General features: G+C 43.4%; 1 protein-coding gene across 2 annotated transcripts in view; it reads right to left on the bottom strand.

The window, feature by feature from the left end:
* Positions 1-23,045, bottom strand: part of CARMIL1 (capping protein regulator and myosin 1 linker 1) — a 142,946-nt gene that overhangs the window by 24,885 nt on the left and 95,016 nt on the right. For both annotated transcript variants that reach the window (XM_065398768.1, XM_065398769.1), the window contains exons 26-27: positions 3,964-4,030; positions 3,443-3,639 (exon numbers count right to left, since the gene is read on the bottom strand). In XM_065398768.1, coding sequence (XP_065254840.1) covers positions 3,443-3,639; positions 3,964-4,030 — 264 coding nt within the window. The remainder of the gene's footprint in view (positions 1-3,442; positions 3,640-3,963; positions 4,031-23,045) is intronic.

A 23,045-nucleotide genomic window follows, 5' to 3' on the forward strand; every position in this document is an offset into this window, starting at 1 on the left:
GCTTCTAAGAGGCCAGGACAGATTCTCATTGTACGGGTATGAGAGAACAATTACTGTTAATATCAAACCCTTCCTTATTAAGACAAATAAGACAGCAGCCTGAATATGAATTAATGTATTGACACATACATGAAACTTTCTGGTTCCTGAGTTGCTGAGTCATGTGATGAGCTTATTGTTCAGCTTATTAGATTACAAAAAGACAGTAACTAAAGCACTTGTATATCTCTGCTGTGGCACTGTATTCCTCATTTGAAAATATAAGTCCTTTTGGTGAAATTGCATTGTTTCCACTTAAAACAGAATGTGTTCTTTTTTAATAAGGGAAACATCTTTTTCAAAGTAGCACAGTGATGACTGTTCTTTTTCTGAGAAGGATTTGTCTAATTGGAAATGTCAGAATGTATGTAACAATACATATACTGACATCTGTTTTTGGACAACATCAATTTTTATTGTCTCTGGATGTAAATATTTACCTCATCGGTCAAAAAAAATCTTGATAGTGACTTCAAGGGAAGTCAGAATCCATTTAATGTTGGCACTGAAACTCTCCAGAGAATAAGAACAAATATTTAAGTATCAAAGCCAAGAGCGTTTCCTGAAGGAGGCAGGGATGTAACATTCTGAAAAAGAGGTAATTAATGTAGGGGGCTGGCTCTATCTGACATTGAGTCTGTCTGGTAAACTGCCAGCAGAAGATGCACACGAAACCCCCCCAAACCACAAGCCTGCAGGTGTGCACTGAAAGACAGTGAAGTGCTCAAAACAGCTCGTTATATGGCAACAAAAGTCATGGCAGAGGTAAACAAACAGAAGCGGAGGATTTAGCAGGGAAATTAGAGGGCAATTATTGGGCCCTGATCAAGACGAGAACTGCCCACCTAGGAAGGGAAGGGCTGATGATTACAATAAAGGGGAAACGCAAAAGGATTTCGATGCTCACTTCTCAGGATGTGGGGGAGGGAATGAGTGTGGTACAGCTATGCTTCTGCAGGGTGTAGTTGAGCTTCTGCTACAATAAACAGACAACTGTAACTGAAGACTCCAGTCTCCATGTATTCCTGTGTGTCCGTTGGTCGTGTCTGAAGACATAGGATACCCTAATGCATGTCCATCTGTCGTGTCTGAAGGCATGCCCCAACAACTAAAATTCCACTGAATACACTGACTGGATCACTAACAATGTACAAACCACAGGGCCTAATCACCATCAAAATAACCAAGGCACAGAACGATTTTACAGATGCATACTGTAATGCCAGTTATTGTTCAATACTGCAATAATACATTGATTTCTGCATATTTTATACTTTACTCATCTAATGCTGAGAAAATTGCATCCAATATGTAAAATATGTTCAGCAGAGAAAGTGGTCTTAGACTTGTTGGCTTGTTCTTTGTTAACACCTATAACGGGGGGGGGGGGGGGAAACGGAGGGATAGCTCAGTGGTTTGAGCATTGGCCTGCTAAACCCAGGGTTGTGAGTTCAATCCTTGAGGAGGCCACTTAGGGATCTGGGGTAAAATCAGTACTTGGTCCTGCTAGTGAAGGCAGGGGGCTGGACTCGATGACCTTTCGAGGTCCCTTCCAGTTCTAGGAGATAGGATATCTCTACAATGCCTCAGAAAAACTTGGGAGAAAAGAAGTTTTTGTTAAAAATTTAGCACTCTCACCCTTTCAGGTAAGGGGGAGGGACTGCTTACACATACGAGGCTTCAGATTCTTCTAGTAAAACCAGGGAAACGCAGACCTGTCACTCCTAATATAACTGGGGTAAACAAGCAGGAAACAGAAAACCACACTTTTCTCTAAGAACACACCTGAAAGGTGTGATGTGTCTGTCCCCACCCTCTAATAAATAATGGCAACAAAGTATCCCCTCCTCTTTTGCCAGGTTTGCGCAAGTAAGAAAAAACAAATGCCTGGTCATCCAAATGTGGTCACTGTTCCCAGAAATACCGTATTGACATAAGGAATAACACTTTCTTGTTCTTCATACATAGTGATCAAAGCTTTTCAAATACAAGATACTATCTATGCTGCGTTTCACATTTCCATGGGTAACACTGCACTAAAAAACCTCAATCCATCCTTCTCCCCTTCCCCCCCCGACTAGACAGCAGGGTCCTCCAATTCTGAAAATATATGACTTTACGGAAGCAGAAGATAATGGAACTTGACTCGGCCTGGAAATAGTGTCTGTGCTTAGTTTTCCATAACAGCAGGTATATTCTCAGTACCAGATGACCTCAATTACCCAGATGTCACAGGACACATTAAATAAGTTAAGACGACTGGTGGAAGTTTAGCAAGTGGGAGAATATGACTCAGTTTAGTATGACAGATTTGGAAAAACAAGGCTGTAGTGTACTACAGTCGAAGGGCCAGCTAAGTCTCTGTCCCCTCTGCACTGCTCTGTCAATGCAAAAGAGATGGCAAGTTGGCTTAAAAAAGACCCAAACAGCTGGCTGGGGTCTCTTTTGGCACAGGGGAACTCCTGAGTGGCATAAAACTCTACACTATCCACTCTTGGCCCTTCCCAGCATAGGGAGTATTTGGCCACAGTGATTTCTGCTCTGGCAATCCCAGAAAAAGCAGGAGGGTCTCTAGGAGCCTGTGACCAGCTAGTATAATTTGGAGCAGCAATGAGGCTGCTCCAAGTTGCAGCAGGGGCCAAATTGGCCCCTGGGCTGCCTCTTGGGTAAGGGGTGCTGACAAGTGGTATAACACCATCTCTGCCCTCCTCAAGAATCTAGCCGTATAGCTTTAGATGCAAATTCTGTCTGTAGAGGCACATGCCGGAGAAAAAGCAGAACTGTGGTTGTTTACTGAGCAAAAAGACCCACAGAGACCCCACGTGTGTGTTTAACTGTGCTCCACAGGAGCTCTATCTGCAGCAGTGAAGTATGTTGTATTTTTAGGTGCGGGCAATGCCACAGAGCGTGATCTGTTATTATTCAGATCCACTGGCTCAACCTCCGTCTCGAGTACCGGGTCACAAGTGGCTGCAGAGGTTATGGAATGGTTCTACTGAGAGCTGCTGGAGACAGGAATACATGCCAGTTTACTCAGGCTTTGTGCAGAAAAAGAAGGATTTCAGTGTCACCAAGTCTCACGATATTTAGTGTTTTTCCTGAAGTAATGTGATTATGTGAGAATCTCAGCTTTCACTTAAAAATCAAAATAAGATTTTATCCCTCATGTTACAGAGAAAAGCTTGAAAAGGTAACCTGAGTGCACCCTAAAGGCTAAAAAAACAGAGGCGAAGAAAAAATATATTTTTAAATCTCAAGATTTTAAAGACAATCTGATAATTGGGGGGGGGGGGGGGCTGACATGCTTTTTGAGTGCTTGGGGTTGGCAAAAGTGGGATTTAATCTTTATTGTAAGAAACAGCCAAGTACTTAGATCCTCAGCAATCTTTTAATTGTCACTCACTGATGCTTGGCTGGGCTGTTGTTTTTTATTCCTTTTAGGCCTTAATTTTGTAAAGTGCTCCAGTTTTCTCCCTTCCTCGGATGGCAGCTCTGAGATGAATCCAGAAGTTCGTTTATCCGGTCTGCTGGAAAGGAATGGTGGGTCTTCTATATGGATAGGTACTTCTTCCAGTGCTTTATCCAGGTCAAATTCCATTTCTAAGAGCAATCAAAACCTTTAATGAGGACTTAATATGGTATTTTAAACAGAAAGTAATGACATCATTTGCTTTAGGGCGGTAGCATGTTTGTGAAAAAGGTGGACTATACCTAATAAATGTTTATTTCTGAAGTGTCTCACCATAGAAACTTCAAAAAACAAAATAAATTCGTGGGACCACAAACTGCAGTCCAGAGTGAGAGTCTTCTGCATTTTCAAATACAGGAACACTTTTCTCACCTTCTGAATGTAAGGAAGTGGTTTTAGTAAATTATAAAAAAAAAAAGAAGGAAAAAAAAAGAAAAGAAAAGAAACCCACTTACCAAAAGCCCTAGATACAGGCCGGAGCATTCTACTGTGGATGCTTTTCCTTTTAGACTTAGGAGTCATCTATGAATAAAATAAATAAAGAGGTGCTTATTTGGATAGAAGAAATAGTTCAGTGTAATTCTTACCTTTAAAACCAACAAATCAGTTCACAAGGCATGTTTGCCTTGTAAATACAGGGAGGAACAAATTTTTTTCCTTCCTAAATACTTAAAAAAAAAAATCTGACATTTCACTGATATGAACTGATTGTACACCAATGAGGCAGGGCTAGAACTGAGCCTAAAACATCCAATTGATTTCAAGCTTGACATATAAGTATCCCTAAACTTTACAAACATTAGTAAAGTGATCCTCGGCACAAGTGAGGCAACTTTATCTCAGTTTTACATTTTGGGAAAGTGAAGTATAAGGAGTTAATTGAGTTGTCCACTACTCCACAGTAAGTCAGTGGCAAAGCCAGAAATAGATTCCAGTTGTTCTGACTTCTGTTGCAACCACAAAACCATGCTTTCGCAGTTCATTTATCAATGATACCTTATTGAAACCAATCAAAAAATTTAGGCATATAGGTCTTTTGTCACCACCCTAAGGTTCTCCATGTCCCTTACTACCACAAAAGAGTGTCTCTTTTAAAGCCAATTTCACTTCCTCGTCAGCCAGATGAATTGCTGAGTGTACTGCAGTTTTTTGTTTAGTTTGTTAAAAGCAATTATTTTTTCCTGATAGCTAAATGCTCTATTTGCACACAGCACTTTTGACATTCAGTTGCTTAATTACTACTCTGGATTATACACATGCTTGGCAGAATTCAATTTTTGTTTTTCTAATTTCAGTGATTAATCTTGATTTTTGTTTTTATTGTTACAGTTGCTGGAAACTGAGGAGTGTTGTAGGGTTGGGGTTAAGGCTGCACTGAAAGCAAGGCTGCAAGGGGCTCCCAGAACTGACATGGGGGCTGCTGCATGGCTCAGGGGCCCAAGACACTGGGGCCCAAGATGCAGGAGAAGCTGCATTCCTGGCCCCGCAGAGCGGAGACCCCCAGCCAGGACTGCGAGGACAATGACGAGCCCCATCCATGGGGTGCTGCTGAACAGTTTCGGCCCAGGGATGGCTCCCATACTCCTGGCTAATAAGGGAGCACGGCTGTAAGAGTGGGGATGCAGAGGAGACCCCCGGCTAGGACTATGAGGAGAACAATGAGCACCCTGCAGCAGGGAGTAGGGGGCACCCACAGCTGAATGTCTCCTGCTTAGGGATGGAATCAGTCAGAAGCATGGTGGCCTCCCTCACAGCCAGGGACTTGTTCTCCTCCTCACAGCTCTGGCCAGGGGTCTCTGCTCTGCCCTGACAGGACTGCAGCCTTTCCCACACCTTGTGCCTGCAGGGATTGGGTGTCACCGGCCCTGCAGCAGCAGTACAGGGTGCTCTCTCCAACCCTGCTGGTCACAAACCCACTTCTTCATTCACCATCCAGGAGCGTGGAAGACATCCCTGGGCAGGAGCCATTCAGCACTGGGGTGGCCTCCCCCGTGGCCAGGGACTTGACTGCCTTGTGGCCCTTGCCAGGCATCTCTGCTCCACTGGGCCAGGACCACAGCCTTCCCCACACCTACCGGGATTAGGTGTCACCTGCCCTGTGGCAGCACAGGGAGCTCTCTGCAGCTCTGCTGTCACGGACCTGCTCTCTTTCTCACTCCAGTGACAGCAGGACTGCAGTGGGCTCCCTGTGTTGCTGCAGGGCTGGTGGTACCTGATCCCGGCAGGTGCAGGTGGGTAGGGAGAGGCTGCGCTCTTACCAATTATATATTTTTTCCTGTCGATTTCAGTGGGTCAGGAAATTGAATCCTGCCAAGCCCAGTTCCGGATTCCCCAAGAATATGTAGTACTATTAGAAGATATAACGCCGGGACTTCTTTAAAAAGTGGAAACCTGCTTTTATCAGCTATATCTCTGGCGATGTCATGGTTTCCACAAGTATGGGTTATAGTCACAGAATATAAATTCAAAAATTTATTTATTGAATGTATACATTATTATTAGATGACTTCTTCACTCCTGGATTAAAGAAAATGTTGTGTTAAGGAAACAACTGCCAGACTTAACACTTCATGTTGTTCATTGAAAGAAAGCCACATTTATTTTGCTCTATGAAGTATCCTGAAAGTTCATATGGTAAGAAAGGCTTTTTGCAATGGATAAGGCATGTATCAGCAATTCTGAGCCTCTCATGTAATTTAATGTGGATAAAGAAACTAAACTATAAAGTGTGCTTATCTTCTGAGAAGTCACTAAAAAAATGACAACTTCTTACTCACAAATCTGTTTTCATTGAGTGTCATCTGCTTGCTTTAGTGGCATACATACATTTCTTCTACTTTTTACTCCTGTGAATAGTAGAATATCTACACAGCTGAGAGTGAGTCAGCAAGCTGGATTCTATTCTGGCTCACGCACAATCAACAGAATTGTTAATGAATTGTTAATCAGGTTCTAGCTTCAGAAATCTTTAGACGATGCTTGAGCCAGAAAGGGTGTTACCTAGGCACCAAGACTTCAGAATGAGTTTGCAACTCTTTAAAAAAAGTTTTCTAGCTTTTTAATTATAGGAAATTTAGTGAAAAATATAATTAGATAAAATAAGGACAATTCAAATGATTTATAGATGTGTGCATGCAATATATATGCACACACATACTTCAGTTGTCTGCATTAGTATTTCCATTTGAACGGCTGTAACTTTGTACTATTCAGACCTGGACAAAATTATGAGAGATTTTCATATTAGCATTAAGTGGTTTACCTACCTCCACTTGATCAAAAAATAAAAGGAGAGGCCAGAGTATATAGTAGTCTGATTGTATCTTTTGAGCAATAGAGATGTTTTCCCACTATTATTATATAAAGTATTGTCTGAAGCCAACATGCCTTTATGTGGCAGGGAGTTTCCAATTCCAGAGGATGTCATATTTGACACACATCAATAAATAGCATAGTTTCATGAGCAACCAGGAAGAAGTCATCAGCAACACCTTTTCCCTTGTCATCTGAGCACATTTAGCATTTAAGTCATGGAGTAACAATAAACGTGAAGCCCCAGAGTGCTGTTTTATTTCTGACACTTTTCAGAGTACAGCTGCACTTCAAATTGAAAAGTGCTTCTGTAATGCACCATAATACAGAGCAAGTGGAAAGAACAAGCCAGGAGCTCAGACACTACAGTGACGAGCACTATAAAATGGCTATCAATAAAATAAATACAATTTTTATATCAAGATTCATCAGCCAGGCACAGGCTCCATCAGCAGCTTGATGAAACTGTACAGAACTGCTCAGCTAAACATGTAGTAGACAAGAGTGAATGCAATTAGTGGACCAATGGACATCCCCACAGTCGTACACCAGAACAGCTGCTTGTCCACTCCAGCAGAATCTGAATGACAAGCAACATCTGCGTCCAATCCTGAAATGGTAAAAGGCATTTCAACTCTAATTATGAGAAGCTGAAGCCAGTTTAGCATTGAGTGGGGTCAGCAATTAGATCACTATTCCTAGTTCCTGGTTGTATTTGCAATTGCAGCCTATTCCTCACGATAATGTATCTGTGTGTATTTTGGTCTGATTGCTGTTCTTTGTGGTGATGTAATTGGAAATCAGATCCACAAAACGGATGAGTTCATGCACTGAAGATCAGAAACAGTGACAAAAAAACAGGTTGGTGGGGGATTCTCCAACATCTCATCAACTGACATTTGCATTCACGAGGAACGACAGACACTATTTCAGTTTGAACAGGTTTTCTTGGAATAACAGTTGGGCTCTACAAGAGCTGCGTAGCACTAGAATGCCAAATCAGGGCACCAATACATAGCTGCATAGGACAAGCACTAATATTCTTGCACGGATGCTCCCAGCCAGGCACTGGATGTCATCTTCACCGAGATGTCATTGGAAGGGGAGACTATGACCCATGATCACTCTCAGGCTGGCGATCATGTGTCAATCTGTGGACATGAACCACCACTAAAAGTTCTTTGTCAGCTAAGCAGGACCCACCAACCGCAGTGTTGCCGGGGCTGGAGGTGGAAGGGACAGCATGAGGAGTGGCTATACATACAATTTTATTTGAAAACTTTTAAGTTGTCTAAACCATTTACATTTTGTACAAGTAACAAGATGGGCTTTCTACCAAGTGATCTTTCTGGATCACATGCGCAGCAAAATGGGTCAAAGCGTTGTTTTAAACATGCCAGTGTGCTCTTTTTAGAGGTTATTATAAGACTTAATCTCAACCAGTGAGCGATATCCTCTGGCAGCCCAGGATGTTTCATTACTACTGAGGACATGTGAACTTCCGGATCGTGAGCTCTCTCCCAGCCTGAGACGGTGGGCTTGCATCCGATTTCCTAACCAGAAGCTGTTGAGACTTCCCTATGGTCAGGCCCCTTCTACCTTCTCTCAACAATTCTCTGCCTCTGGCCATGCAAACAGAGGAGCGACTCAGTTCTTCTGCCTCCTGTTACAATCCTGGCTTTTACAGCCAAATTTTGGGGCTGCAGTGAGTGACATTTCTCCCCCACATTTTACTTGAATGGGCCAATGCACTGAGCTTTTTCTGGCTCTCTCCACCCTCGCCCACTCTTCCCAAGTATGGTGCAGGTGGCTGAATGGAACAGACAAAAGGCTAAGGGTCACTCTGTCTATGAGGAGACCCACATAGAAGCCACACACAGAGAGTTTTGCTACACTTACTCCCAAGTCCACAAACCCTTGCTCCACCAGGGACAGGGGCTCAGAATCTAGATAGCATGTTCAGGTCTCTGTGTCCACCCACACCAGTTATTTCCCCTGTGGAGGTGCCCCCATATAAGTGGGTCAGCCCTCTTCAGTAGCAGGGACCCAACAAACTAAACCATGCTCACTGATTAAGGACTCTTTAATGGGAGGGTCAGATATTCCCATGAAGCTCCCCTGGTCCAATCTGCCTCTGAACTCCCAAGTCCCATGCCATTTTCTGAAGTAACTGAGTTACTTTACCAGATCCCTTGCCTTCTGACTCTAATTCTTCCCCTTCTGGAATCAGTTGGGGCTATCCCCCTACATTTCCTTTCCAATTATATAACTAAGTGTGGAGGAATGCTGGGGCTTGGGGGAAAAACAACTAGAACCACATATAAACACTCAGGGCACTTTTCTAGGTTTTAGAAAACAATGTGTGGTAAGCAGCAGAATGTTTTAATCTTTATAAAATAGTCATGCAGATTAGAACAACTGACATAACTCCCAATCAGAATACAGCACTTTCCAAATTTCCCCCGCCCCTCCAAAAGTTTTCAAATTTGATCTTGTTCCACCCACAGAAGCCCAGTGATTTGCCCTCTCTCCCTTCATGCCCATTTTACTTTTCAAAAATGTGTTTAAAAAAATCCACAAAACACCTACATATGCATTTTCCACTTGTGAAGAAGCAGAGAAAGTGACGGTGTAGGAAGTTAATTGTGAGACCAGCATTCATAAACTAGGTACTATTCAACGTAACAAAGAAAAACAAACCAGCCAAAACACGATGACCTAATGGGTCTCTTCAATCTCAGATTTCTTTGACTGGAAAATCTCAATTTCTGCTCACTGTAAGATATCATTTCATTAAGATGGACTTGGTTTCAATACCAAACTGAATGAACAGAGTTTTCTTGAGCAGTAACATTTTTGTTTGTACCTCTTTCATCAGCACTCTGCTTCATTTAGTCTTAAAGTCCAGGGCTGTTTTAAATTCATCAGATGTTATGTTATCTCAACCTTCTTGTAAAACCTAATCTCATCTCTAAATTGCTGTGTATTTCATTCAGTAACTGAAGATGGATGACACTACAATCTCCCAGGAGACTAGTAAGGCAGCACAGAAGCAAATGGAGCACAAACATAAACAAGTAGGCCAGAAAAAGCAGAGCTAAAAAAATACTTACACTTGTACAGCAGAGAGTCTCCATGCAGCAAAAAAAAGAAAGAAAAACAGAATATGAATGGAGGGAAGACAAAGCAACAGCAGTTCCCAGGGAGAGAGGCAAACTAAAAGTCACCAAAAGTAAAGAAAACTAAAGCTGAAACACTTACAAGTCTTAGCAGGAAAGGTGATTTGCAAGAATAAGATAAAATCCCTTCACACAGAGAGGCATGGCAATAGCTTTCTCTTCTCCATATTTGGATGGGATAGTTAACCAGGGATGTGGTCTCTGGCTAAATTAAGACCTGTAATTTTCAACCAATGCAGCTCCCCCAATGGTAGCAACACCTGCACTCTGTCTATGCTCAGGCTTCCCCTGTTGCTACTACTAGTGGAGTTTTACTCGTGGCAAACTGAAAATCTGATTTTTCCTCGTGCGAACAAGGCTTCCGAATTAAAGCCTTTAACTTTATCACAGAGAGAAACAGAGCAAAGAAAACACACAGATTCCCTTAAAAAATGTCATGGGATGTCATGACTACCGCGTGAATTGGATTTAAGTGAGGGAAAGCTGTGCAGAGTCACCCTCACTCTCGTGTCCAGGCCTGTCTGAATCCAGTGGCACGTCAATGTCAAGAATGTTTGGAGACAAGTTTGGATGTATGGATGGCCATCAGGTCCTACTGCACTCGAACTTATGGCCTAGGCTGTCCACACAGCTCTTGCCATCCACTTTCACAGCTGGGGAGATGGGCATATCTGCTTGGCCGCCTGGTCCACCAGAGAGGACTTTCCAGAGGGAGTCAGGAGTAGCTGTTCACTCTGGCCAACAGTCACAGGTAGTACTATCTACTGTTACTTACGGTGGCAGGCGTAGCCTGACCTGTCTTGAAAAGCTTGGACCACGCCTAGTCTGGAACCTCACCTCAGACCTGTTTGTCAAGGGTGGCCCTACCAGGAGTACAAGACTCTGGACGATGTAGTTCTGAGGGTCATTGGGACGGACAAGCCTCTCCACCACAACAAGGTAACAGTCCAATGAGAGGATGGGATGTAAATTAGGTTCACCTTAGTCTTAAATACGGACACTAACATGCAGAGTAGAGATCCAGAAGTAACACAGTTCCATAAGAGAGTTTAGAGTAAGGAAAAAGCTTCCATTTAATACCACCATGTCTTCGATTTTCACAAGAACTTCTGCTGTAATAAAGTGCCACAAATATTTTCATCTTCTTCAGACTGAAAAGTTAATACCTTCAAGCATCCTGTTTAACTGTACTATGATGAGTATTGCTTTTTAATGGTTAATATGCTGTCCTTTAGCTTGCCAAGAAAAGGTCAGCCCCGCAACAGAACGCTGTATTCTTAGTAATGTGAAGTTCATTGTTTAGGTTTTAATGGACAGAAAGGCAATTATATTATTTTTCTTTGTGTTTTTATATTTTCTGCAGTAATGATCCTCTTGTCAGGCAGTTAATTTCCTTGAAGTTACCATCAGCTACATGTCTCAAAGACAGAAGTGCTTCTGAAGGACGAGAACAAAATCTTCACATAAGCACCATGTCTTTTATCTCCTCGCTTGACTCAGAAATCCCATTTGACTGCAGTGCATGCAATCTTAGTTTTATCCTCAGCTGAATTCTTCTCCAATATTTGTCTGGGCAAACCTGCCTGTTATGATGGCTGCAACATTGGTTTTGTATGCCAGTCCTCCACACTTCTGCTGGAATCCTCTTCTGTACTTTCATTTCATCTCATCTTGACTGACTACTTTAACTTCATTCTGTAGAGTTACCCCAAAGTCCTGGTTGTCCAGAATCTACCAGGGGCAGAATCCCTCCTTCTCAGACATATATGGCCACCCCACTCTTATCCTGAAACATCTCCTCTGGGCACCAAATCATTTCACGATCCAGGTCAAACTGCCCTTTTTTTTTTTTTTTTTTTTTGGTGAAAGTGTCCATAAAACTTGCGCACCCCCCCTCACCTCCAATCCTGTTTCTTGAGCCATCTCTCTCTATTCCCCTAAATTCCCTCTGCCGGGGATTCATCTTTGTCCCTTATTAGGCTTTGTGGTGGTGGGAAAGCCTGCTCTCCCATAGTTCCTGCCTTCTGGAACAGTCTTCCTGTTCCTCTCCAAAGCACCTCTTTAAAACTCCTCTGGAAACTTGTATTTTCATACAGGGCCGGCTCTAGGATTTTTGCCGCCCAAAGCAAAAACAATTTTGCCCCCCCCCCCAGTTTTTAATTACCCCACCCCCGGCCCCGCCTCAACTCCGCCCCTTCCCTGCCTCCTCCCCCCAGGCTCTGAAGCCTAGGAGGGAGGGAGGGAGGGGGAGAAGTGGTGCCCGCGCCGCGGCCACTCGGAGTCTCCCCCTCCCTCCCAGGCTCTCAAGCCTGGGAGGGAGGGGGAGCAGCGGCGCGCGAAAGTTTCGCGCGCCGCGGCCGCTCGGGATCTCCCCCTCCCTCACAGGTTTGAGAGCCTGGGAGGGAGGGGGAGACCCCGAGCGGCCGCGGCGCGCGAAACAGCTGATTCACGCGCCGCTGCTCCCCCTCCCTCCCAGGCTTTAGAGCCTGGGAGGGAGGGCGAGTAGCGGTGCGCGAGCGGCAGCAGCAGCGGAGGTGAGCTAGGGCGGCCGGGGCACATTTTTAGGGGCGGCATTCTGGCGCCGGCCATGCCGCCCCAAGCACCAGCTTGTTTTGCTGGTGCCTAGAGCCGGCCCTGTTTTCATAGATGGCATGGGAAACATTTTAGGCTGGGGATCATGACTTGCCTTAGCTCTATAGGGTGCTAATTTAAGAGACTTTTTGATAGCGCTCTTTAGTGCACTGCTATAGGTGCTAGGCTGTTCAGGGAAATGCTGCTGTGTTAGACCTCCTTAGTGGAATGTTAACTATGTGGTCTGGGGTGCAGATGCCATGCCGCACATGGAGCCTTAAACTGGAGGAGCTGGTCCATTATATTAATAGTTGTGAATAGCGCACAGAATTGGGATGGAAGTAAAAGTTTTCTGACTGCTTTCCTCTTTTTCTTACTAATCTGTTGAAGTAATGAAAGTGCTGTTTTAAAGCATATTTATTTTATTTTCATAACTGCTAGAACGGAAAACACCCTCGCGCTTTTCCATTGTCTGTTAAATACATATTGAGTGCCTTCATTTTGTACAGACATTACCCATCACTTGTTCTGTCTGTGGTTTGACGCTTACTTGAAAAACAACATTAGAAACGCCCTACCCCCCTAACTTTTTTCAATATTTTGTCTTTTTCGCTAAAAAAACCCCCAATGAATATTACGTAGTTTGGGCCCAAAATGTTACCTGCCTTGAAAGTGTAGAATCTTTTGAGAAATATCTTTCCAAAACTAAAGACCTCTTACAATAAATCTCCCACACTGGCATTTAGAAATCAAACTACAACAAAACCCTTCTTTATAACCACTATACCTGGTAATGCTCTGCTACTGCCGCATAGGTACCTAGAGCAATCAGCTGAGATTAGCACCTCAGGAAGAGACAGCTTTCAAAGAGCCTGCAATCTAAGGCCCTGGTCCAACAAAGACTTATGCAAATACTTAACTTTCAAGGTTTGAGTACTCCCATTAAAGTTGACAGGACTACTCACACACTTAAAGTTACAGTGTACTTAACAGCTTTGTTGGATTGGGGTCTAAAGAGACAAAGCAGATAAAAAGGAACAGAGGGTCCTTCTGTTGCTTTTTACAGATTCAGACTAACACGGCTACCCCTCTGATACAGATAAAAAGGAGACATTATAATCCTCATTTGACATATGGGGAACCAAGGCACAGAGACTTGCCCAAGGTCATGGAGGAAATTGATTGCAGAACTAGGGACTGACTCCAGATCTAGAGTCCCCTGTAAAATGCCTCCCTCTTCATCTGTCAAAATAAGTACAAGTTAAAGTAACCCAACTCCTAGAGTAAGTGGAGTCACCATTACTGAAGATAGAGCACAAAAGAGCATTTAAACCTCAAGGAGCTTCATTGAAAATGAGAGTGGGAAGGAGGAGAGGGGAAATTGCTAAATGGGAATAAACTGGCAGAGAGAGAAGATTTATTTTCAAGGATTTAAGATGTTATAAACAATCAGTGAAATAACATGCATTTTTTAAAAAGGGTTTGGCAACGTCCTTTTAACAGATTATGCAAAAGAAAAGTTTAGTAAGGCATTTTACCAAAATCCCTGCACAATTCCAGTGCCCTAGGGAAAATGACCTTCAAGGCTGCAACACTATTCCATCAATCACCATTTTCCACACTTACATTATTCTTAAAAGAGCACAATGGTTAGGGACATTACACCTCTGTAAACCATGAAAAGCGTATCAGTACTCATTGGGTTGAGTAGTAAATAACTATCCTTCCTTGGACCACTGAGTCTTTGGGTGGGTAGGTGGCTAACCCATCACTATAGAAGAATCCAGAAACAAGACAAAAACAGAGTTGTGGCTAATACTTTCAACTGCCAACAATTTATATCGTATTTTAAAGAGGTAAATTCTTAGCACAAAGTGCAGGGATTTAGCCAAGCATTTCCCATTTACACTGATCATAATCCTTAAAGTCTACCCTGGAGTACCATTATCCTTGAAAGTAAAATGGAATATTACAATACATAACCGTTAACTAAATATCTGGCATAACATTCAACAGCAAAGACACTAATGCATTGTTTAGACATCAAGAGCCAGGTCCTCAGCTGGTGTAAACTGGCATAGCTCCACTGAATTCAGTGGAGTTATGCTAATTAATACCAATTCAGGATCCAGCTAATTAATACCAGTTCAGGATACAACATCAAAGTCACTTCTTGTATTTCACAACTTATTTGCTCTCTATACATAGGGTAGAATGGATTTTATGTTTGCAAAATTATATGTGTATTACAAATGTAAGGAATGTATTTGTTTTATTTTTTTCAAGAAGTCAAATTATTCTGGTGAAAGTACACGATTTGTTCATTTTAGTCTCTTCTAAACTGGGTTGACTCTTAGAATTATTTTGTATAACAATGGCCTCCAAAATAAAAGCATAGCAATGTAATAAGATAAACTTAGCAGATATGTCCTTGAGTTTAATTTAATTTTACTAACCAAGAAACCTTCACTTTGTTACTTGCTGAGATATGGCTCAAATGAACACTAAGAAATGTCAACAAAATGATAGATATGTTTTAACTAGTAATATTGCTTCTACATCTTTACTTTAAGCCACATAATGCCAGCTATTAAAGTACGTAAACGGAAAAATGCCAAAGTTTCTGTTACAAGGAAGAAAAAGCCTGTATGGAATAAATTTAACAGTTCCTGAAAGTATTTATAAGCTGACAGTTCTTCATCTTGCGTAATTATCCCAAGGAACCACGTGTGCAGAACAATTTGCATCTGGTTCAGAGCATACATCCAGTCTCATCTATTTTGTAAGGGAAAAATAGATACTGAAAAAAAAAATCCTGAAATCTCCATTTTCTACAGAATTATTCAAAAGTTTGAAATCCAGGGTGAGGCTAAGAGCCCCTTGTAAGCAGTCACCCTTCCTCACATAACTAAATAACTTCAGTATTTGCATTATGACCTAAACCGTCTCTATATTAAGTATAAGAAACTCCTAGAATACTGTAAATACTGAGCTGTTTAATTAAGGCATCATTCTAAGGCAATGTGAACATTTTGAAGGATGGCCACTGTATATTTAGAGTATTGTAGAACAATGTCATTGAAACCCCTTGTGACACTGCACCCCATATTCTTCACAGAGATATTATGATATGATTGACATAATTTTAATGTATTTTATGCAAGATAGGTCATGTGAGATATCACTGGAAAGATTATGATTTACTGAATATGACTATCCTAATTGTATGCATGTATCATTTTTGTATCTGAAGTTAGGAATATTGACTATGTATCTGTATTACAAATATGTTTACACCTGGGGAACGCTAGGGTTACCATCCGTCCGGGTTTCCCCGGACATGTCCGGCTTTTTTAGCTTTAAATGGCCGTCTGGGGGGGATTTCTAATAAGGTAGAAATGTCCGGGATTTCCCCCTTCCCCTCATGCAGAGTGCGGTGTGGCTGATTGGATGGCTGCGCCTGATTGAAAGCCGCTCGCAGCCACTGGGGCCTCTAGCAGCCAGAGTCCTTCCCCCTCCCCCGCTCCCTCCTCCCCCGCAGAGCAGCGCCTTATTTGTTTGGCTGCACCTGGAGCCCGCAGCTCTCCCTCGGCCTGGTGGGGGGGGGGGGCAGGCAAGGGACAGGGAACGGGGGTTAGATTGGTCGGGGGTTCTGGGGGGGGCTGTCAGGAGAAGGGGGTGTAGAGAGCGGTTGGGGCAGGCAGGGGAGTGGGAATGGGGGGTTAGATTGGTCGGGGGTTCTGGGGGGGGGCTGTCAGGAGAAGGGGGTATAGAGAGCAGTTCGGGCAGGCAAGGGACAGGGAACGGGGGGTTAGATTGGTCGGGGGTTCTGGGGAGGCTGTCAGGAGAAGGGGGTGTAGAGAGCGGTTGGGGCAGGCAGGGGAGTGGGAATGGGGGGTTAGATTGGTCGGGAGTTCTGGGGAGGCTGTCAGGAGAAGGGGGTGTAGAGAGCAGTTGGGGCAGGCAAGGGACAGGGAACGGGGGGGTTAGATTGGTCGGGGGTTCTGGGGGGGGGGCTGTCAGGAGAAGGGGGTGTAGAGAGCGGTTGGGGCAGGCAAGGGACAGGGAACCGGAGGGGTTAGATTGGTCGGGGGGGGGGGGGCTGTCAGTAGAAGGGGGTGTAGAGAGCGGTTGGGGCAGGTAAGGGACAGGGAACAGGGGGGTTAGATTGGTCGGGGGTTCTGGGGGGGCTGTCAGGAGAAGGGAGTGTAGAGAGTGGTTGGGGCAGGCAGGGGACAGGGAACAGGGGGGTTAGATTTGTCGAGGGTTCTGGGGGGGCTGTCGGGAGAAGGGGGTTTAGAGAGCGGTTGGGGCAGTCAGGGGACAGGGAGCAGGGAGACTTAGATGGGGGTGGGGTCCTGGGGGCAGTTAGGGTGGGGGGGGGACAGGTAGGGGGTTGGGGGATTCTGAGGGGGGCAGGAAGTGGGAGGGGGCGGGGCTAGGGCGGCACCCTGTGTCTTTTTTGATTGTTGAAATATGGTAACCCTAGGGAATGCCCAATAGGCAAAAGGGTCTCAGTCTAGATGGCTGGCTCGGAAGGGCCCATTCAGGTTGAAGGGCCATTAGGAGAAAACAATAGGCCTTAGAAGAAGCTTATTTCCCACTGGGGAGCCTTCTTGAGGACGCTACAGACAGCTCCGACTCATGGCTGCTGTAACACTACAGGGACACGGGACCAGATCACCTGGTGCTGGACTCCATCTTGGGATATCAGTGTTTTTCCACTGACTGGCGTGGGAACCATGCTTTGAAACAAACGGTTCCCGCCATTTGCAAAAGTTTTTTAAGGCGGGGAGTGACATCATGGAGGTTCTTCATTGGCTCCCTGCCCAAAGAGACTCTTGGAAACACCTAAGGAACAAAGACTGAACTGGCGGAAGTGCTGGACCCAGGGTAAAAGGATTTTTAGCCTGTGAATGGAACAGCTGGGGTTTCCAAGCTGTAAGCCAGTGCAGCTTGCCCCTTAAGAATCTACAGCCTGTTTGTATCATCACTTAGGGTGAGGATCTGCTATTCATATCCAAGGTTAGTTTGCATGTTTTGTTTATTTGTAGGTAATCTGCTTTGATCTGTTTGCTATCCCTTATAATCACTTAAAATCTATCTTTTGTAGTTAATAAACTTGTTTTTTGCTTTATTTAAAACCAGTGTGTGGGAGTCATAACTTGGGATAGAAAGCTGTTGTATATTCTTCTCCACATTGAGAGAGGGGGTGAATTTCATGAGCTTACACTGTACAGTTCCCTGTGCAGCGCAAGACGGTATAATTTTGGGTTTACACTCCAGAGGAGGGTGTGTACCTGAAAGCTGGGAAGTTCTTTAGCTGGAGCCTTCCCATGCAGAGCTGATCACAGCATCTGCATGTAACTGCAGCTGGGTGTCCCCCTTCCTGTATGTGTGCTGGTGAAAGTGCAGGCTGGACACAGCATTAAAGTGTAAAGGGAGCCCAGGCTGGTGGCACCCTGGGGGGAACCCATCACACCCCTTTCCTCATGCTTCTGAGCTCACAGGGTGAATATTAATGCTTTTAAAAAGGATCCGATTTATTTGGCCAAGTGTGTGTGGGTGGGTGGATATCATGGCAGCAGTAGATCCTGAACTGGAGAGAGAAAATTATTTTTGCGACTCTCCTTTCCATGCTCAGAATGACATAACTATGGAACTGAACAATAGTCACCAAAGCATAAACGCCAGTAATCTTCTCACCATCGGTAGAGCCTCCGAGGTTTTGTGCTCTGAATATGACATTTCAGACACAAATGAGGCTTGTGCCACTGAACCAGACCTAGATTACTTGGGGCAGTGAATGGATTAGCAGCCTCTCTGCTCAGAACATTGATTTGAGGCAGTATCCTTGAAAAAAATCACGTTAACTGAGCCATTGTGCTCTCCAAGACACAAAACGTAGCAGTCACAGTGTCTGTCAGATATATCTTCCTAGCACAAAGATAGCCCTGAATCCTTTAAGTCACTTCTAGGCCATCCTTACTAAATACACCTCTACCTCGATATAACGCTGTCCTCGGGAGCCAAAAAAAATCTTACCGCATTATAGGTGAAACCGCGTTAATCGAACTTGCTTTGATCCACTGGAGTGCACAGCCCTGCCCCCCCGGAGCACGGCTTTACCGCGTTATATCAGGGTAGAGGTGTACCAACACACATCAAAAATAAAATAAAAATCTCAATCCCTCTGAAGTCTATGCGTATGTCTACGCTGCAATTAGATGCCCACGGCTGGCCTGTGCCAGCTGACTCGGGCAGGAGAGACTCGGGCTAAGGGGTTGTTTAATTGTGGTGTAAATGTTTCTTTTTTTTTGTTTAATGCTGTTAACACTTTGTCTTAAAGAAACAAAACCACCTTCTGTTTATTCTTACTCTAAATGTTACCCAATTTCTGTTATTTTCATTTAAATTCAGTATTCTAGTCCCCTTTTTCCTTTCCAATGCATATTAATTTTTATATGGATTCTGCCACATTTACTCACATGGAGCAACATCATACTGCACCAATACCCCCACCTTTTCTAACGGGACTATACATGTAGTAAGGTTCTTCTCAACCTGAATAAGGGTGGAAGAAATGGAATATTTGCTGTTCCTGGTTTTCCTCTCTATATACACATGACTTTGTTTTAATAGAATCATGTTAATTTACCTCCACTTTAAAAAATGGCTAATTTCTTCCTCCCATTATAGACATCCTCTTTTTCCTCTTTCCCTCCTCCTCATGTGAGCTACTATTCTCTGCCCACACTGAAAAAAAGAATCAGACATCCTCCTCTCATTCCTGGCAAAGCACAATTTAAGGTAGAAAGCAAAGTGAGTTCACATGGACTACTAGGAGTAGGATAGAATTGTGTGTCTCCTATTTTTTAAAAGATACCATAGAATTCTGGGGCCAACTAGGTTGCCTTGAACAAACCAGATATATAATCTGGGCCAAAAAAATCAAGTGAGACACTAACGGAGTTAAAAAGATGTGAAAAGGCCCATGCTGCAAATCAATACAGAAAGCTCCTCAACCACTAGAAGAGGGAGAGCTTGCTAGACCGGTGGTTCTCAACCTTTTCAGACTACTGTACCCCTTTCAGGAGTCTGATTTGTCTTGCCTACCCCCAAGTTTCACCTCACTTAAAAACTACTTTCTTACAACATCAGACATAAAAATACAAAAGTGTCACAGCACACTATTACTGAAAAATTACTCACTTTCTTGTTTTTACCATATAATTATAAAATAAACCAATTGGACTATAAATATTGTACTTACATTTCAGTGTATAGTATATAGAGCAGTATAAACAAGTCATTGTCTGTATGAAATTTTAGTTTGTACTGACTTCGCTAGGGCTTTTTATGTAGCCTGTCGTAAAACTAGGCAAATATCTAGATGAGTTGACGTACCCCCAGAAGACCTCTGAGTGCCCCCAGGGATACGCGCACCCTTTGCTGAGAACCAATGTGTCAGACATTAGTTGAATCAGAATGTCCTAACTTATGAGTAAAACCCTCCACTCGAAAATATGCAGTGCAGTAAAAATCCCACAAGGAGTGAGCCAATGATGATGATCATTGGACTCGCTTAAAAAACCCACAAGAATGAGCCAACAATCAAACTGGCAATAAGTGACAGGAAGTCAATATTAATAAGCTAGATACCACCATAAAACAGACAACTACATACTCTTCTGTTACAAACCTGAGCTTTCTGGGGAAAAAGAAAGGATCAGACCTGAGGGATCACGGGCAAAGCTCATGACACTGAAGTGCCTTAAGGTAAAAAATATCCAATATCAGCACTACACGATTCATGTTCTAGACAGAAAACTGGAGGCACCTTTTTCATCAGGTGTAATTGATTATTACTAAAAACAGTTTCTTGCATTCTGACTTTATTTTATGACAGGCAAATAAGTAGCATAGATTAAGACAAGTAAGGTAGAATCTGACATAGAAATTTGAGCTAGATTTAGGAAAGCAAACAGTACCGCTGTGTACCTGAATTGTCCAATACTATGATTTTAGTGTTTCTTCTCTCAACCCCATAGAGACTGAGAACAAGATTTTAACAAGTCTTGTAACTTTGGGCTCCCAACACCTTAAAGGAGCCTGATTTTCAGAGGCTGGGTATGCAACACTTTCTGAAAGTCAGGTCTCTTTAAAGTGTCTCACGTTGGAAACCTGAAGTCATTAGTGACTTTTGAAAATTGTAGCCTAAAAATGTAATGGGTATGCAGGTCCAGCTCTAGCTGTTTTGCCCCTGAGGGTGGAAAATATTTTCAGTGCCCAACCCACACAGCAGCAGGACCAAAATAAATAAATAAAGGCTGGCCAATCAGAACAGAGAGAAAAATAGCACAGCAGTATGGTGGTGCACTCTGGAAGATGGCAACCAGGACCACCTTGCTTGCCCACCCGGTGGGTATGTGTGGCACTCTGTACCTCAAAGAAGCACCTTGGAACCCCCATATTCACCACTGTCACATACAATTATGATGTGTTTTGTACAAAGTATGCCTTGTGAGGTATCATTTTAAAAGTACTGATCTGTTGAACATGAATATCCTGTTGGATTGTATGTGCTATCATTGTATGTGCGGTTATGAAGTTTTGCTATGGGTGTGCTACTGAAATATATTGTGAGGTTGGGAACACCCACAACCAGCCTTTCAGTTACAACAATGGAGTAGCCAGACGCACTGATGGACCATTAAAGGGAATCCACTCTCCCAGTGACCATCTCAGAAGACTTCTCAGAGAAAGCACATAGAAAATGGAGTCTACTTGATCAACGCCATAGCAAAAGATCTTTCCAGCAAGCTGGAAGAAACTATAAAGAGGTGAAGTGACATCATGACTTGGCCTCACTCCCCCCACAACTCAACACCTAGAAACACATCTAGAGGACAAAGACTTTGAACTGGGGAGGGAGGTCCCAGGCTGGAAGGCAGTTCCAGCCTGTGTATTGAAGATCTGTGACCTGTTTGTACCATCTATGAGGTGAGACACTGCTTGATTCAAATCCTATTTTGTTTGTAGAACTCAAACTGGAAATTTACTTTTATTTCTTAGGTAACCATTTTGATTTCTACACTTACTACTTATAATCACTTAAAATCTGTCTCTCTGTAGTTAATAAATCTGTTTTATATTTTACCTAAAACAGTGAGTTTTGGTTAAAATGCTTGGGAAATCTCAGCTCAGTTTACAAAGGCTACTGTTTGTCCTTTCCACATCAAGGGAGGGGCGGACTGGGTAATGAACTTACACTGATCAGGCTTCTGACCAGGGCAAGACGGTATAGTTCTGGGGTGTAAGGCTGGGGAACTGACTGGAGCCTCTCTATTGTTGGTTCATGAGTGGCTGGCAAAGTATTCAAGTAACTCAGTTGGGTGTATCCCTGCCTGTGAACGTCTGTGTAAGGGCAGTACTTGCCAGAGGTTTGTAGCCTGGCAACAGCATCACAGAGTGAGAGGGAGCCCAGGTTGGTGGGACAGATGGCTCAGCAGCCCACACTGCACCCCAGGAAAAACTGTCACAGTATGTATTGGATAATCACTGACAGAGGTGTTGTAACCACTGGTGGAGTCAGAGTGCAAAGCTATATACAATGGCATCCAGTAAAAAGTAACATTAGCATAGCAGTTGTATAAAATTTATATTAGCATATTCCTAACGTTTGAAAATGAATGGGACATCTACAGGATTCTGCAAAACTGTCAACTTTCCTGCAAATTCCGACTGTCTTTTGATTTCTCAGATGGCACTGTATACCAGGGAAAAAAGCTTATAGACACAGAATCACGGATCATGAGTCCCAGGAGTGTCTCCAGAAGTTGTCCTGAATGTGGGGGAGGCAGAGGTATCATTAGCCTGCCTGCATTGTTTACATTGATCTTCCTGTGAAGTAGATTTGCTCTATCAATTCTGATCGATCCTCCCTGGATTCCAGGAATGCCCTCATATGCCATTGTGCCAGATTCTAAAGTGACTTCTTTAAAGTGCTCTGGGAATCAACACACAGGATTCTTGGGTGTATGTGCAGGGGCCTACTTGTGAGGGACTATGGGTTCACAATGTGAGAAAGATTGAGAACCCCTGGATTTAGAGTCAGTGGAAAAGTTAACCAATCCAGGACCCATAAGGAGTGGTACAAAATAATGCCATGAGACAATATACACTTTTTAAGCTTTTCTTTATCTGCGCAACTCCTTTTGAATCTGGAGAAACTGCAGAGCCAAAAGTGTCTTGCTTGAACTATACCGCCACCAAAAAAGCTAGATCTGCGATGCCTAAGCTAGAACTGGATGCACAGAAGCTCCACTTTATAAAAATAGTCTGCCTAATAGTTTTCCAAAAATTAAAATCTCAAAATCCTTCAAAACCATGCAGCCATAACCTCCAGAACAGACAATAAGGTGGGTGATAGAAATAAATGAGGGCTTGAAGCAAAGTACTAATGATGTGATAGA

Source organism: Emys orbicularis, chromosome 2 (assembly GCF_028017835.1).
Source record: "Emys orbicularis isolate rEmyOrb1 chromosome 2, rEmyOrb1.hap1, whole genome shotgun sequence".
NCBI classification, from domain to species: Eukaryota; Metazoa; Chordata; order Testudines; family Emydidae; genus Emys; species Emys orbicularis.